Source organism: Crocodylus porosus, unplaced genomic scaffold (assembly GCF_001723895.1).
Source record: "Crocodylus porosus isolate Cpor-Errol unplaced genomic scaffold, CroPor_comp1, whole genome shotgun sequence".
NCBI lineage: Eukaryota > Metazoa > Chordata > Crocodylia > Crocodylidae > Crocodylus > Crocodylus porosus.
Genome location: NW_017728886.1, coordinates 96,276,468 through 96,294,758, shown reverse-complemented (window position 1 = coordinate 96,294,758; position 18,291 = coordinate 96,276,468). Strand labels below are relative to the sequence as shown.

The following is an 18,291-nucleotide window of genomic DNA, read 5'->3' as shown; positions in this document are numbered from 1 at the left end:
ACTACAGGAAGGCAAAAATCCCCACATTCTGTACCTATATGATCATGGGTAAAATTCCTTCTGTACCCCAAATGTATTGATCGGTTAAATGCAGAAATTCATATAATGGATCTGACACTATTCTCTGAAAAGAGGTTTCTCACTTCATGAGCAATTTCATTGAGAAGTTGCTGTTATATATGATTATAGACATCAAAATATGGCTTTATGGTAATAATTAAAGATGATGCATGAAATTCAGATTTTTCAACATTTGGGAAGAACAGTCAAAATAGCAAAACCTTTAATGGAATTACATCATTTGGTTCAGAAAAATCTCAGAACAGGTCTCATTTCAGAACAGCCTGATGTACACTCAAGCTGTTGTCATGTCTTATGAAAGACATAGTTCAGGTGTTTCATTCTTTTCCAGGAGACGGCTTCCTAGTTATATTTATCTCTCACTATAGTATTTCCCTTTGGCTGAGTTTCTGCAATGCTAAGACTACAGGGTATCCTAGAAGATATAAACTGGTCATGGATCCTGGTTCTTAGAAGAGAAAGAAGCCATGGGGCAGAGGAACTACAGCCCCCATGGGGACACCATGACATCCCAGGCAGATAAAGAGATTAATGTCAAACCAACCTGAAATGGAACAGCTTTTTTCAGTATTCCTTATGGAAAATAAAAACATCACTGGCAAAAAGATATTTCCTTGTATTTTCTATTAAAACAACATTTTGAAGAAAATTCTCCACAAGCTCTAAAAATATAGTCCCATCTATTTCGTACATTAAACATATAAGCTAAGAGGAACGTTACTTTAATATACAGTGAAACTTGACTTCAGCCATTGCTTGCGGGATTGACAAAGAACAACTACCTACCAAAGGCAAAGCATCATAACTATATAAAGTATATATATGGTAATAATTTGGGATGGTTTCTTAAAAAACTTTTCATGTGTAAGATTCACTATACAGTAAGAAATGGTTTATGACTTATTGTAATTTTAATTAATACTAATATAGGCAATGCTTTATATTAATGACAAATAACTAATTTTTAAGGGTTTAAGAAATGATTAAAAGTTCTTATATGTTACAGAAATGTTTTGAAGCTGGACTCTACAGCCAACTATAATAATTGACTAGCCATTTATTAAACACTAATTATCATTTGCCCATCTTTCATTAGTAACTCTGCTTATAAAGTAGGACTGATTACTGTCTAACTGCATAAATGTCAATATTTTGTCATATGTACAGGGAACTTTCATTTTATATAGTTCCTCCACATTCCGGAGTATTTTGATTTATTTTACAGAATTATGAGTGAATATGTACATCCTAACTGATGTGCAGCTAAATGATGATTTAATTAGATATATAATAATGAAAGTCCTGTACTGGAGGACAGAAGCCCTCACGTTTCATCTAAGGAAGGTTAGTTGAAGAAACAGTAAGAAGGATAACATTAGCAAATATTTTATTGATGCCCCCTTTCAATATTTTGCTAAATCTAGTGCTAGAAAACTTTATGGTTTTCTGTTCCCTTATAACAATTTTCCTAGACATGAAATGTCATATTTGGAAGTGTCACTGTGTAACCACATAAAAAAAACACTCAAGCTGTGGTCTCACAGACTTATAAATAATTGAGAGCCACTGTGATAGATTTATAGCTGTTATCTCATAGGAGAAACCTTAAATCATTTCCAAATAGTTATGGGAAATGCAATTCAGTTTAACAGCTTTATTCTTCACTAGACCCAATTTCAGTACTCTTGGATTAATAATTAAGGACCCTATCTTGCAAACACTTACCACCACGCAAAATGCTTCCTACAATGAATAGTAACATTGAAAATAGTGAGAATGCTTTCTACATTAAACGATAGCTTACATCTGCAGGACTTGCCTCAAAATGATCTTATTTAAATGTTATTAACTATATGATGATTCCATAATACACTCTTATCTACAATTTCTGATGCAGCATATTCTTTTTTCTAAACTGTACTTATCTATAAGATGGCTTTAAAATTCCAGTGGGTGATCAAGAAAGAAATTACCTACTTGGAGGTCACCAAATTCCAATCTCCTTGAAGCTTTGTAATAGGCAGCATCTAAATTAAGAAAAGCATTTAAGCAAGCATTTAAGACTGACTAACCGACTGAATGGATAGTCTCCTACAAGGACGTCTTCCTGAACCAGAGCCTAAAAGGGAAAAATAATATTCTTTCTTCCTCTGGAAGAATGGTGACAAGATTCAAGATTCAAATGAAGTATGTGCCTTGTTGCTAGAATGCAGAGATTTCCATGCACCTACAGTTACCTCCTTTTGGAATGCTTTAGATGAGACACCTAAAAAAGAAAAAAACTAAGGGCCTTGTTACACCTTATGTTGTAAGCTACACAAATGTTGAGCAGTATTACTGATAGCCCGGAGTTTGAAGCAGTCACCCCTTTAGTCTAGAAACCTTCTCTGACTGTCCCCCAAGGCACAGCTGTGACTCGCCACTAGATGCCTGGTGCATAGGCAGAGAACTAGGAGCTAGAGATGTGAGCTACTCCTAGAGGGCTGGTCAGCCAGGACAAGCTTCTATTCCAGCTCTTTGGGCAGGGATGTGCTAAGAACCTGGGATACTGGAGGGTCAGTGGCAAATCTGTGGGGAACGGCCACATTTTAATGGAACAGGAGCTGGGTTGTGTGGATCAGAGATAATTCTGCCCTGGAGTGGCATAACTTTGTGCCCCATAACAAGAATTTAAAACCACTTTGAGGTGTTAATGTATGGACGGTCCAGGGGTTAAGAGATCCAGGAACCACCCAAAAGTACCATGTAACAATACCCTAAGGAATCAGAAATAAAAAAGCTGCTGTTACTGCCCTTTCAAGACAAAAGCTGCAGGGAAAGAAATGTGGCAGGAACAGATCAGTTTTCTTTGAATAGCAGTACATATATCTAAACCAACATGAAGTGCAGTCATGCTCTATTGACAGTCTTCGCAAAATGTAAATAAAAGGAGTTTGGACTAGCTGTCTGGAGAAGCACAAGATAGGATTTGTGAAGGCAGCAGAAACAATTTTATCAAGCAAGAAGAGTATTCCTGATATGAGCTGTACACTTTTCCTGTATATTTTCTTCTTACGTTTACAAGGGGATGAAGGAAAAACAGATGTGAACCTCAATCCAAAACAAACAGATCTAAAACTGATAAATGTAGTTTGATGTCCAAAATTATTCCCTTGGTTCCTTATGCCCCTACTCCCACATCACTAGTTTCATTTTTGCAGTGCCATGTTCCAACAAGGACCAGACATATCTAAATTGGATAAAACCTGATACCTGTGTTATTTTCACCTTGAGCAGATGGAAACTGGTTACTGGAAATCTCATTTTGTGATGAGCGTTCTTGGCCCATTACAGAGTTAGGAAAGGACAGATAAGGGACCTGATTCTCTTCTCCTCCTGACTTTCATTGGAACTCCCCCAATGTCTCTTTCCTTTTTCTGTATCATCACCGGTAATTAAAAATCTGCAGGCCAAATGCTGCCCTCAACCACAGCTTAAGCCTCAGTATTTTCAAAGAAATTTGTATTTCAGTGGCTCCCCCTGCAAAACACACCAAGCATAACAACAAACAAGAAAAAATCCCCTCCAATGATTATGTAACCCAGTCTGCTGAGGGAGACAAGAAAATTCCAGGAAAAAGGCTGCTTTTATTTCAGAAATCTAGATTTATACACCCAGTCCTAAGGCTCTGGTATTTTTCTTAACCAGAAATAGAGATGGCTAATTAAAATACTATTCATACTGCCAGCACCATGGATTTTTTTTTTATTAGGTTCTGATTGTAATAATTTTTGACCAAGGACATTCACCAGAGGGACTTGGAGCCTTGAGGAAGGCACAGAGGTGGTTAGGGCAGATAAAGCAGCCCAACAAACTTTCTCTCCCTGTCTGTCATTTCCTTTTTATGTGTCTTAGCTCCATGCCCCCTATCCATAAATACGGAGTACATATTATCTATGGGAGGCTAACTTTGCTTGCGGCTACAAGACATGCTACAGAGCATTAGAAATTGCACCAGTTTCCAGACTGTGGTCACAAACACAGACTTACTGTTGAGAAACTTCCTGGCCAGAGGGTATTAAAAGGGGAAGACACTCATTGTTCTCGATCTGAGGGAGACTTTGCACTGAGACTTTGAAAGACTGTAATGATTTTCATTTTACTGCTCCTCTTAAGTTTATACTAGGTTCATCCTGTGCTCAGCCTCACTGTGTTTAGGTTGTGAACAGAAGAAATGGAGATTTAAAGCTTTTCTCAGACATTACTAGGCTTATGCTTTGGTTGCCATCTCTGCACATTTTTGGATGCTTGTTTGAGCTTTTGATGGTTGTGTCAAATGTACAATTACAGCAATTATTTGTTCTTGTTAATAGAATACAAGCCCTTTACCTATCTCCTAGGCATAAATATATCAGTGCTTGAGGTAAAGAAAGCTTCCTTGAAAAATAACCATAAGAATTGGAATATATGGAAAATAATATCCAAGGATGGCTGTCATAAGGCTTTGATCAAAAGCCCACCTAACCTGAGAGAACTCTCACTGTAGACAGTGGACAGTGTCATCATTTAATTTTATAGAACAGCTTCATTATAAACAGAGGCTCATTATAATCACAGTTTACACAAATGTACTTAAACAAATAGCAGTGTTTATTCTACTTCATTATATTTGGAAGGAAGGCTCGAGCAGAGCAGGGTAAATCTTCATTTCACCTGATCCTGCATTAGTGTAACCTCCCTGTAGAATTTCAGCAGTGACATAGGCAATGTGTAGGGGTGCAGAGGGGGCATGTGCCCCCCCCGCCAAGACCTGCCACTGTCAAAGCCGACACTAGCTTCTGTGGGCAGTGGCTGCTTGCCACCCCACTGCCCCTGCTGCCAACACTAATGCCAGCATCTGTGGGCAATCCCCGCTCGCCACTATGGTGCCGCCCCTAGTCTCGGGAGGCCCCAGTCATTCATGAGCAGTGGCATGAGTCATAGCTGCTCAGCAACACTACGTTATGTGGAAAACAGCAGAAGGCAGGGCAGGATGGCACCTTGTGGCAGGGCACTGTTGGTGCCTGCCACTTTAAGGGCTGAGCCAAGCAGCCAGCAGGAGCTTGACTGCAGGTGTCATTTTAGATCTCAGGCTGCCCATATAAACAGAGGAGTTGGTTGCTGGCAGGACAGGCAGAAACACTGCCTGGTTGCAAGGCTGAATGCAACATCCTGGTGGTAAGGGCGGGAGCTTAAGGGGATGATTTGGAGGCTCCTGCTCCTGGGTATGACCTAAAACTGCACCCTGCTGTGGGTGGGTGGCCTGGCAGGAGCCCTCAGGAAATGCCAGGCCAGTTACCACCCTGGTGAAAGGCATGTAGGGGTGCCTTAAACCCCAGCCCTCATGTTTGGGTGGGTGATTTGAGCCATCTAATCCAAGGAAAGCCAGGTAAGCTCCATGGGATGCCTGAGCCTGCTGGGGTGAGTGACCTTGTGGGGCTAGGCACGCTTCATGAAGCACCTGAGCTGGGAATGGGGGATCCCAATCCATGAGTGCAGGCAGGAGGCTGAGATCTGAATGGAGGGACCTGACTGGTCAATGCTGGGGTCAGGACCCAGATAGGGGTCAGAAGGGCCAGGAGCCAACCGCAAGGGATGCCCACTTACAGCAAAGAAGTTTGGGGTCCCGACTGGCCTGAGATGGGCCCAGGTCTTAAAGGGAAGCTGAAGGTCCAAAGGGAGGGACCACAGCTAATGGGTGAAGGAGACAATTGAGTTGACTGCCTGAGATGACATCTGTGAGACTTGGGCTGCAGTGTAGGAGAGGAATGGAGCCACAGATAGTGCCCCCTGGCATCGGCGCTAGAATGGGCAGCTTCCCACCCAGTTAACATCTCAATTATGTTTCATCAAGGCATGGCAGATGAGACAGGTGGGCAGTGTGCCCAGAGGCAGGTGGGTAAACTAGCACTGTGGTTAGTCAAGGAACCCCACATTGCCACACACCTATGTGACTAACTGGTTTGGAAAAGCCTAAGCTTGCATAAGTGGCATACTTTGCCAGATGCTACAAATGTGGGGAACAGGATGGCCAGAATCAGGTAGCTACAGCCATGTTCCCTGAAGCTTTTTATTATTTCTAGGCAAAGTTCAGCTGGGGTTCAGAATCTATTCTCTTGTAATTGTGAAAAAATAGGTAAGGAGGAGAGTGGCATGCCTTGTGCAAGAGAAGAAATGCTTCTAAACAATTTTTTTTCATGTACTAGTAGGTTTATGCAAAGGGGACCCCATACTAGACATCAGAGAATTTTTCCAGTTTGAAGGAGCATTTTGGGAAATACTTGATGTTGCTCTCAGAGAATGCCCCAGGGGTTCTGATGCTATCTTGGGAGCTGGGAGGCTTGGCTTCAGTTCCTTGCTCTACCACAGGTTTCCATTGTGACCTGGATCAGGTTATTTTGTTTCACTTGGTTTGAATACCTGCCTACTTCACGTGGATGCTAGGAGCACAAAGGGTATGGAAACATGTATATTTATAAAGGGAGAGGCTTCAAAAGGGCAGCAGCTGTTACCAGTAGTGAATCTAGGGTGGTAGAAAGGGATGTGTGGTGGCAGTAGAGGACACTTTCTAATTAGTACCAGTACACAGGCCAGGAACAATACAAATGTAGCAAAACCACTCCAACCTTAACACTAGATGAAATGATGTTAAAGCTGGAGTGTTTTTGCTACATTTGTATTATTCCCAATTTGTCTGCATATAACAATTAGAATGCAACAACTGATGCCCTTTTGAAACGTTTCCTTTCTGAAACATTTCCAAATGTGTGTGTGTCCAGGGGCAGATCCGGGGGCATACAGCAGCATGGATGCATCTCCTTCTCCCCTCTTTGCTGATGCCGTGGGAGCAGCAGTTAGGAACTCTTCTTTTTTAAGTCCCTAAAGAAAGTAAAACTACTTCTCCTTCCTTTTTCCTTTGTGGCATGTCTCATCCCCTCACATTCCCCCCTCTCTCCTGCCTGCTTCTGTCCTGATGACCCAATGGCAGCGGGGCTCCACAGCCTCCCCTTCTCCACTTCAGCTGGGCTTTGTGGTGAGCTGGGTCAGCCAGAGACAGCAGCAACTGGTGGGTTGGTTCCTCCTCCCTTTTCATTCCCTTGGGTGTTCCTTGACAGCCTGGGAGCAGGCATAGGGAAAGGGAATCTGCCCACTGTCACTGTCCTAAGCCAATTCCAGTTCCCTGCATAACCTGGCTGGAGAGAAAAAGGAGCTTCTCCCTATGGAGCTTTTCCTCCTCCCTGCCCCGGTGAAGCTGGAAACAGTAGCAGCAGTGGAAGGCAGAGGAAGAAAAGAGGGGAGAGGGGGTGTTCCTGAGTACAGAAGAGAAGGGGAGGGGAGACTGAGAGGGGGAGGGAAGGTTCTTACTTGATTGAGTGACAAAGTCCTCCACTGCTGCTCCTTTCATGGGGTATGCCCACCTGCTGGGGGAGGGGAAACTGGAAGCGGGGCGTGTAGCTACGCCTTCAGTGGAGGTGACTGCTTCCATATTCCCCCTTTACAAAAACTTGAATTTGCCCATGCATGTGTCCATACCCAGATGCACATTAAAAATCTGTGAAGTGCCTCTGCTACTACAGCAGTGCTACACAATACCATGGATAAATTGACATGGCACACAAGAACCTGAAGTTTGAATCTCTGAGCCACTTCTTGTAGATGCTCCTTTACATTAGGCACCACTGTTGCTGAGGTAGCTCCACTCATCTCTAGTAAAACATTTTAATTCAATGAGAATTGACACCAGAACAACCCTATTATAATAGTATGACAGAGAAGTTGAAAGTTTATTACATTTTTTGAGCTAAAACTGTCAGGATTTTTGGAATTATTACCCTTTTTTATTAGTTTTTTTTTTTTATATACAGACAAATAAATCTTTGCTCTTTATTAGTAATATATTGTGGATCAATGGTTGTGGAAAGCCTTACCCCACTAGTTTAGTTATAATATGTCTGATATAGCTTTGAGGAATGAGAGGGGTGGAAGAACGTATTTTTTTGGATTAAAAAGCAAACTAAAATATTCTTTTTCAATTAAGAAATTCTTGTGGTGTTATGTGAAATGCAGTTTTCAAAGCACTATGGCATAAACTGTATATTCAATATGAAGGCACACTCAGGACAGAGATATGCACCAGAATGAAACTTTCCTACAGGATATTCATATCATTTCAGGAATACACTAGTTTACTGAATACAGATGCATTATTTCTGTTCATCCAAATCTTCAATTCTGTAGACTGGTCTACATGTTTAGAACTTTTCACCATAGAGTTTATATTATCATGTTTTGTTCCTAAATCCTAATCCAAGAAAATGTTCTTATATAGTTATGATAGAAAGACCAAAGCCAGGATGCATATAGCTGATGACAATGATGGTTATATCTACCCGGTCATTAGGTCCCTTATAAAAGAGAATAACTAGAATGTTTTTTACTATTTAAAACTATGTTTTCACCAAATACAATTTTAAGTAAAGTGCCCAAGGTGAGAGTAATAGTTGCAAATGCATTGTGATCTACATGCATGAATATGAAGCCTACTTTTGTTGATCATGTTTTAGAAAACCTGAAAAGGATGGCTTTGTGGTTAAGGGAATAAACTGAAACCTGGGGAGTCCCAGCTGTACCACAGACTTCCTATGTGACTGGCACAGCCTTCTTCTGGCTTCAATTCCCAAAATGGGGGTAACATAGCGTGGCAGGGCACTGTTGGTGCCTGCCACTTTAAGAGCTGGAGCTGACAGCAGCCAGGTGCTTGATTGTGAGGGCCATTTGGAGACACAGGCTATATAGGGGAAGCAGCGTTTGTTGCTGTCCGGTCATGAGAGAGACATCAGCCGGCAGAGCTGAGGCCAGGAACACCTTGGTGGTCTATGGGCTGGGGCTATGGCAATGGAGAAGGCTCCAGGTCCTGGGCATGACCTAAAACTGTGCCTTGCCAGGGAAGGAAGGCCTGGTGGAGCCTCCCTAGTGAAACCCAAGTTTGGGGCGCCTAATAACCTCCAGCTCCCGCACAGTCCTAGTTTGGGAATGTCCAGACCTGGAAGGGCTTGGAGAGGCCTGAGGCTCAGTTGTTCCAGAGGAGTTGTGAGGGTATAAGCAGGCAAGCAGCTTAGACTTGACCTGAGGTACCTGACTGGTCCATGCTGGGGCCAGGACCCAGACAGAGGTAGAAAGGGTCAGGGGCCCACCACAAGGGATGCCTACAGAGTAAAGAAGCTTGGGATCCCAACTGGCCTGAGATCGGGCCAGGGCCTAAGGGGGAGCTGAAGGTCCCAAGGAGGGGACCAGAGCTAATGGGCAAAGGGCACGGCTGAGTTTAGCTGCCTGAGATGCCATCGAAAGGCTTGGGCCACAGTGTAGGGGTAGAACAGAGCTTCAGAGATCCCCCTAAACACTGGGGTTCAAAATGGGCACTCCTGCCTAATTAACATTGTAATCGTATATCATTAAGGCATAGCAGGTGAGAGAGGAGGATGGTCAGCCCAGAGACAGGTGGGTGGGCCAAAAATCAAATTGGTCCTGGGAAGGTCCCCTGTTACACATAACATTATAATTGTTGTAAGTACTGGAACAGATTACCTAAGGGGAAAAGGGAATTTTGTAATTGGAAGTTGTCACAGGGCGGGGACCCAGGAGCAGCCATGATCTCCCCTGGTGCCCCTACCGTGCCAAGTTGCCGGTCTAGCACCCTCTTTCTCACCCGCCATGACTTTGCTGTTTCTCTAAGATTAATGGGAGGCTGCCTTACTTGGCCCCTTGGACCCGGTGCTCTTACTCTACCAGTCCCAGTTCTGTACCCGATGAGTTTGGTGCCCTAACCCTATGGGCGTCGCGTGCCTCCTACCTCCCCTGTAGCACACCCCAAGCCTCGCAGTTCTTCCAGACATTGTCTTGCCTATATACTTTCCCTAGAGATCCTGCCAAAGACCTCCGCCCTAATGTCCACTTTCACTGGGCTCAATCCATTCACTCTCGTATGCACCCCTCTCCTGGGGCTTCTCTCTGTACGCGCCCCTCTCCCTCACCGGGTTCCTCAATGGGCTTGCTCCCCTCTCGGGGCTTCTCTCTCTGGGACTCCCCTCGGTGGCTTGCCCTCTCCAGGCTTTCACCCACGCGTCCGCCCTCACCGGGCTCTTACCCATGCGCTCGCCTTCACCGGGCTTGCCTCTGGGACTTCCGTATGTACCTCGCCCTCTCCAGGATCTTACCTGGGCATCTGCCCTCACCGGGCTCTTACCTGCGCGCTCGCCTGTACCTCGGGCTTCTCAATGGGTTTGCCCCACCCCCCCCGGGGCTTTTCCCTTACGGGCTGTGCCCCGCTGGGGCTTGTCTCCTGTTGCCTGTACTCGGGCCTTGTCTCTCCGCGTTCCCCGCAGCCTCGTATACTCATGCCCTCTCTGGGGCGTATGCTCGCGCCTCTAGCGCTCGCCCACACTGGGGCCTCTGTCCTGCACTCTGATTACCCCCACCGGGGTTTCGTCGCCTGTGCTTCCCGCGGTAGGTTCCCCACAATGGGGTTTCGTCACCCGCACTTCCCGCGGTTGGGGCTTAGGTGGTGTGTAGCCGTGCCTGGCCCCCTTGACCCTCCTCGCGGGTCCTATGCCCTGCTCGGGCTTCCCCAGTTATCGCCCCCACAGGGCTGGGGTCAACACACCCCCAAACGCAGCGTCACCCCGGCGCCACACTGCCGTGCCTTCCCTCTGGCACCCAGATACTATGCCCTCTCAGGGTTTCTCTCAACTGGGCCTCAGAGGGCCTAAGCTTTACCTGGCCCAAGCCTTACCTGGCCCCCAGACCTTTCTCCGGGTCTTGCCCAGCTGGGCCCTCTCCAATACTGCCCCACTGGGGCCGGGGTTAGGACACCCCAAAACACTGCACCCTCTGTGGTGCCAGAAACACCCCACGTTACTGGGGAGCCCCTAATGAGGCCTCCACCATCCCCTTATAGCCTCACCCGGTCCTCCGGTGTTACACAAACATCACAACAAAAAACATAAAGCCATGAGCCCACTGGCTGTAACACAAAATCAGCCTACCGGCTATAACATTCCACGCCACCCTGGCTCTCCATCAAGCCTCCGTGATAGAAGCCTCTCCATCCCATCAACACGCAGAAGCTCACATGCTCAGGCAGCTCTGCCTTGCTCTGCCCCACAGCAGAGCTCCTGCTTCTCAGCCTGTCAGAGGGGAACTGACTCTGGCCTCAGCCTGGCTGTTTATAAAGGCCAGGCCCTGCCCCCTTTCGGTCAGCTGACCCACTCAGTTGCCTCGGCAACCCCCGGCTGTGTTGCCCTGCTGACTGACAGCTAAGTCCGCACTCTCCGATTCCAGTAGCAAGCACCCTAGTGCCCTGCTACAGAAGTCATGAAACACAGACTATGGTCAGGTACAAACATTATACTTTTACTGGTGTAAGTGATTGGAAACCAGTCTATACCCATAATAGAATAGAAGTTCAGCACACAAAACCTACCTGTATCTGTAACAGAACAGAAGTTTGGCGTACACAAACTAGCTTCAAAATGGTGGAACCTGGTTTAAGATTTGCCCCACCCTCCACCAAAGGACAAATGTAGGTTCTGTTCATACACTGCTGTTCATATATGAACACTTGTCTGGAATGGCTCGTACAGGGATTTATCTTGCCTTGAGCACAGGTTTGGATAAAATTATCTCCTGATGCCCCTTCCAGTCCTATTCTTTTATGATTCTCTGAGCATGTGTGGGGCAGAATTTAGATGTGACCAAGTAGGAAAATTAGAAGCTGCTCTGCTTACTCACCTAGGCAGCCAGAGCAGTAGGTCTTTTTATCATCCATTCAGTATTGTAAAAACCTAGGTTTTTCCTCAAAGCAGAAATAAAGAGCTAGAGGAATAGGAAGGAAAAATGTCTGAAACAAGACTTTTCTGTTGATAAGTAGAGCACTGCTTTCACACCTTCCTTAGGATAAAAAAAATCCACAAGAACCAGCTTGGTATATTATTGTATAGGGGTGTATGGAACAGAATAGGGGTTATAAATTTTCATACGATGCATTTGCATTTCATGAGACTAAAAAAAATGATGTGTGTTTACATTCTGTGTTTGCTCATGCAAATTAGGTAACTCTGCAGAGACGCTAAGAGGTCTAAATTTACATTGTCAACAAAAGTTGAAGGTATATGAGCTAAGACTATGCAACGCTTCTGTTATCACACTGAAGCCTGCTGGTGGCAACGGGCTATTTCCCTTTCCTAGTTTGGATTTTTGGTGCCTCAGTGCTTGGGAGACTAACTTTTTTCTCCCATTGCCCCCAGCATGACCTCTAGAGTCTAGCACTTGTGCTGCATAATCATGCCAGAGTTTGGTCCTCAATCTTTTAAATCTGTTATCAATGCAGCCACAGCAACAAAGATAAACACAAGCAAATTAGTCTCTCAGAAATGCTGTTGTGGGGATGGGAGGACCACTGTGAAGCGCCCCCCTGGAAAAACGAAAAAGAATATGCTTAAAAAAGGATAAAATAAGGTGAGAAAAGTCAGTGAGACTCAGATTCATTGCAGCCATTTCACTGAACAGTTCTGAACAGAAGAATGATAGCCAACTGCACAACCAACAACAACAACAAACTGGCAATACTAATAGTAATGAAAGTACATTTTGTCAACTTTGTCTCCCTACAGGGATAGTAATATGCAGATACCTACTGTGTCAATCACATGTAATGCCTACTGTTACTTAGATTGGAGACGATACAATTTTTCTCCAGTCACTAATCAGTAATTCTCCAGATAAGTTTAATAAATAAAACTATCCTAACTGTGCATGACGAGCAGATACCCTGTGAAGCATTCACTAGTTGCAGTCTCTTATGCCAACGGTATTTTATTAGCTTAGACTTTTCATATTACCCTTGTTGCCAGTCACCAAGTATAGTGGAACAGAAAGGTCTGAGATGTTGTATATGTGAGCATGAGTGATGCTTATGAGTGGGTGTGAAAATGTATGCCATAAAGGAACAGGGTGGAGAGGGTTGGGAGCCTGTAGAGCCTGTTCCCTGCCCAGCTCCACGATCACAGAAATTAAATTTTCTGTGCAATAAAGCGTCTTGTGTAGACACGCCCACTGAATAGTATTTTGCTATTCCATTGGGTCTATTTGACATTAACTTGATTCTCATTGCTCAAATCTATAGCTCTGTGAAAGGTTTACTCATGGTGAGAAAGGTACTAGATATAGTTTCCTAGAACTAGTGCATTCACTTTTAGCTCTGGAGATTTGCACTCAAATCCTAGCTTAGCTACAAAGGGGAAAATGAGCTTGGTTGCCTCATCCCAGGTCCAATGTGCACATTACTAAACTATGTAACAATGCAGCATGATTTGCAATCTCTGCCAAGGGAGATGTCAACTGGAACAAGCAAATAGACGTAACACATTTCTTTACTACCAGGTGGCTGGCTCTAGCCAGTGTCATCAGCCTCTTATTTTGATTTACGAAAAAAGACTCACACATTAAGAAAAGAAAATGTATCACCGTGTGTAAGTGTTGCTTCTTAAGATCAGCTATGCATCTTAGGCCTGACAAAGCCACCAAATAATGTATTTGGCTGTATGAAAAAAGTGTACAATTAACTCTTACGCATGCAATAATGACTGGGTAAGAGATCAATAAAGGTGGATCCACACACTGAAACTATAGTTAAAAGAACAAGTAACACAATGATATTCAAGCTAGCTCCAAAACTCAACATTGGCCTAGCTAAAAAAAAGGGATAGTATCATCACAAAAATGGTCTTAAATCATTTGGATGTGCCAAAAAAAAATTTCAATGAGAATTTAGTCAAAATTCCAGATATGTGAACTTTCTGGCCAGATCTCTTGAAATTATGCCTGAAACACAACATTTTGATATTTGATTACCTTACTCTTCATTATAGTTTACAGAGCATGCTTTGCAAGTTTGCCAGTGTATCATTTCCTTGTCAAGTACTGTTTTTGTATTTTCTCTTTACATCCAGTAGAGAACAAGTCTTGTTTCATGAAGAAGAGGCATACGGTAAAACACTCCTTGAGGTGTTATTAGAAACAAAAGGAAGGATCCGATTTACTTGAAAACCTGGGGACATTGGCAACATTTACAATATGTTCTAGTATTTCACTGGATTTACAAGGTCATATGCAAGCTAAATTTACAATGTAAAACTCAATGGGCTGAAACTGAAGTGTTTTAGCGGTCTCATTACCAGCACTGGTTATTTCATGTTTTCACAGTTACCTTGATCATGGGATGTTTAAGAAGCTACTTGTTTGGCATCTAACTTACCCTTAAGCTTTTTTATTTGATGAATGTTTTAATGAAAAACCACTGTGAAGATACAAACACTAAACTAGATTTGAAGGAAGGAGATGCCCACTTCTCAAAAAACGTCAAATTTTAGTACTTACTAAAAAAAATGACAATAGTCACATTACCAAAATCTGGAGATAGCTTGAAATAGTTTAGTTTATAAAATATGTTTGAGATTTCCTAAGCCTAGTGTTCAAACAGAGAACTGACAATTAACTAAGCCAAGTTTTACACTCAGGATTGGTAGTGACTCACTCTGTGAATTGAGGCAAATCACTGAGGGATATATTTCCAAAAAATCATTGTGATTTTGAATATCAAGCTTTGAACACCCAAACCTTGATTTCCTGATTCAAATCTTCAAAGAATTAAAAGGAAATTGGACTAAAAACAGGACTGGCAAAGACTGATGAAACTCGAAATTAGAGGTCCTTTTTAAAATTTTGACTTTTCAACTGTCTCTCTCAATCCCCACTAAAAATAAAGGAAATAGTAATGGCTTCTAACATTTTTCAAACAATTTGACATCCACAGATGAAGCGCTGCGTAAACTTTTAGTACTCTTTCATATACTCTGCTTCTAATTAGGTTGTAAGTGTATAGTATATCAGAGATAGGAAAATATTTCCTATTGATATAGAAAAAAACTGTAACTATATTAATTATAATTTTTATTACAACACTGTCTATAAACCAGATAAAAATAAGGTCCTATTATTCTAGGGAATGTACAACTTCCTTTATGATATTTCTATACACTGTTCAGTTAAAATTACGAAGTATAAAATATTTTGTTTAGTTCTAGCTTTGGGAGAAGCCTTAGTCTACTTCTTATTCAATCTGTGGTTTACTCATTTGTAAAAGAAACAAGAGAGAGGTAGTTAGTAATGTTAGTTTGAAGTTGGGCATCATGGCACCTTGGAGATTAACTCCTTTAGAAAAGCATAAGCTTTTGTAGCTGAAAGTCAACTTCATCAGATGGCATTACATCTGATAAAAAAAGGCTGTTGCCTATGAGAGTTTATGCCTTTCTGATATAGTCTACAAGGTGCCATTGTGCTCTGACCTCTCCCGAAAAGAAACATGAAAAAATGTGACATGATTCGGTGAAATAAAATAATTTTTAAAAGTAAGTTCACCGGAACACAGCAGCATCTCTTTTCTGGAATCAATACATATGACATTTAAGGGAAGGACATTGTTAAAAACAACCCCTATTTTCTTCTGAAGGAGCTCCCTCCAGGGATAACTCTGGTGGTCATGGGTTAGTTCCAAAAGCACACTGCAACTGATCCTCCAACTTGTGGCAAATTATTTATGGCAGGTGTTTCATGTAGACTACAGATTAACTAAGGTAATCATATTCACATTCCCAAAAGTCTACAGACTGAGTACAAATGCAGTTCTGGAAGTGATGGGAACCTTCCTGCAGTTCCTTTGAAGCCCCATAGCACAATGAAACGATGAATTTTGCACCGTTCCAATTTCTTGTTATGCAAGCACAGCAGAAACAATTAACTAGAATAGCCTTGTAATCACATGCTTCCCTTCTGCTGAACAACAAATTCATCACAATTACTGGAATTGATAAAAAAATCTATGAGAAATTCATCAGAATTGTCCAGGCAAAAGCAATCCACACAAGGGCAGAAAAAGGATCTACTTTGTCAGTCATTCTGCACAAAGAATAAGTCTTTATTGTATGAGGGAAGGGGGTGAGAGAGACTAGGGGTCAAACCCTAGGAGGGGAAAATGCACCAGGGAATGAGTGAAGAGTTCCCCAATCTGCCCTTTCTACTTTCAAATCAGTCCATTTATGCATGGTTGGAAAAGCTCAAACTCTTAATGCTTGAGGCCTGGCTTTGGAAGAAAGAAAAAGAACAGCTGTGAAGGATTTGGGAAACTGAATACTAAAAAAAAAAAAAAGTACTTATTCCTTACAGTCTTTATGAACTACTTAAGTGAAATTTGATGGGTGGCGAATTGACCCTGCCTATAGGATCACTGGTAGTGTGTAATTTAAAAACAGAACACTATGATAAACAATTTATGAGACTTGAAGGTTCCCTTAGAATTATGAAAACCATTGAAAAGTGCAGTAAGTAATCTTAGCTGAAATTGTGATGTTAGCACCACATGAAGCAGCTTTTAGAAAGACTTAGGAAATAGAATAGGTGATTTTATTGCTTTCTAAAACATAACATACAGTGAAGGAGGACTGTTTTGAGAGATTAGCATCTCAAGAATATTTGATGAAATCTGTGGCATTAGTTGCAAAGAAATACAGCAGTGCTTATGAAACTGTATGGAAACAAAAGAACGGCTGTAAGATTTGCAAAATGTACAGTGGTTTGAGAAATTGCAGCTCTGAAAACTACTTACTTAAATACTGCTGATCAAAAAACCCACAGAAAACTGGAAAAAAAAATCACCTGCAGTTTTTTTGCAATGTTTGGACAACAGCTGTATAAACTGGTTGGTAGCTGTATAATGTAATAGAAATCTTCCTTAAAATTAAGCAGTTGGTTAAAATTTTAAGTTTAATTAATATTGAAACCAGTTGAAATGCACTAAGTGAATGCAACATTTGTTTTTTTAGCCACTGTGCCCATTCAAAATACTCTACTGTCTCTCTACATCTTGACTCAGGTTGTTTAACCTCTCTCAAACTTCTGGATCTGTATAGCCAAAGCTCTGAGAGAGTTTTAATCTAAATACTAGCCTCCAATCTAAAAAAAGTCAAATTCAGGCCCCGTACTAAATATTTCATTGTTAGGAAAGTTCAGGCTAGTGCTTTCACTCCCTCACTTTTGTTTAAATTAATAAACGCTACCCTGTGCAAATAGGAACTTATTATTCAGCAGCTTAAGATAATAACCTGACTTTGCTGTGAAGTGTACAGAGAGTCTTAGGGTTTATTTTTTCATGTACTTTTGGTTTTAAATGGGGAACACACATTGCTGCAAGAAAGGTGTAGAAATCCTTTAGAATGGATAAGGGTGGATAACATTATGCTTATAGGGGATACTAAGGGATACAACTGTCTTACATTTAGCAAAATATGACCAAACCTATCAGTTATTCTGTTGTGGGGTGTTTTTTTTCAGCCAAATTATTTCCAGGCAGTTTGATTTATCACACTAGGGCTTTTACCTTTTATGCAAAATGGTCCATCATATGCAGTACTGGAGCAGTCGCATGAGTAGCCGTTGTACTTCTCAACGCATTTACCTCCATTCTCACAGTACATTCCATAGCTGGTACAATGACCTGAGCAGCCAGGTTTCACCCCAGGAGTAACTTTTGCTCTCTCTTCCAAGTCCAGAGTCACCCCATTCATTCTTAAGGAGCGAATACATCCCAGAAATCCTCTTTGGCCTCCTGCAGCACCTGAGAGAGAATGCAAAATTATGAATAAAGAGTTAAATTACATTATATCTTTTGTACACAAAATAATCAGCACAGATGGAGATAAGGTAATCTGGGATTGTTTTTGGAAAGGCCTAAGTCATCCCTATTCATTAGGGAATCAACATCCAATAAAGGTAAGTTTTCAGGTCAGATCCTCCATTTGTGAAAACAGGAATAGCTGTAAATAATGGGTTCAATGTTTTAATCTCTTTTTGCATAGTCATATTTATGTTGATATTGCTGGATGCTACTAATGATGATAACAACCTCTTATAGCAAGCACTACTGCTGACCAACAATTTGGGCCCAAGTGACCTTTCTCTAAGCACACACAGAGCAACATACTACAAGAGTCATGATTACATCTTAAGCTAGGCAATGGTTTTTTTGGTGAATAATTTCATACAATCATAAAATCAATGAGTCAGAAGGGACCTAGACAGATC

General features: G+C 42.2%; 1 protein-coding gene across 1 annotated transcript in view; it reads right to left on the bottom strand.

The window, feature by feature from the left end:
- The window catches only part of CNTNAP2 (contactin associated protein-like 2), a 1,403,431-nt gene that overhangs the window by 147,862 nt on the left and 1,237,278 nt on the right, over positions 1–18,291 (bottom strand). Inside the window, exon 19 of the mRNA XM_019535795.1 lies at positions 17,588–17,824. Coding sequence (XP_019391340.1) covers positions 17,588–17,824 — 237 coding nt within the window. The remainder of the gene's footprint in view (positions 1–17,587; positions 17,825–18,291) is intronic.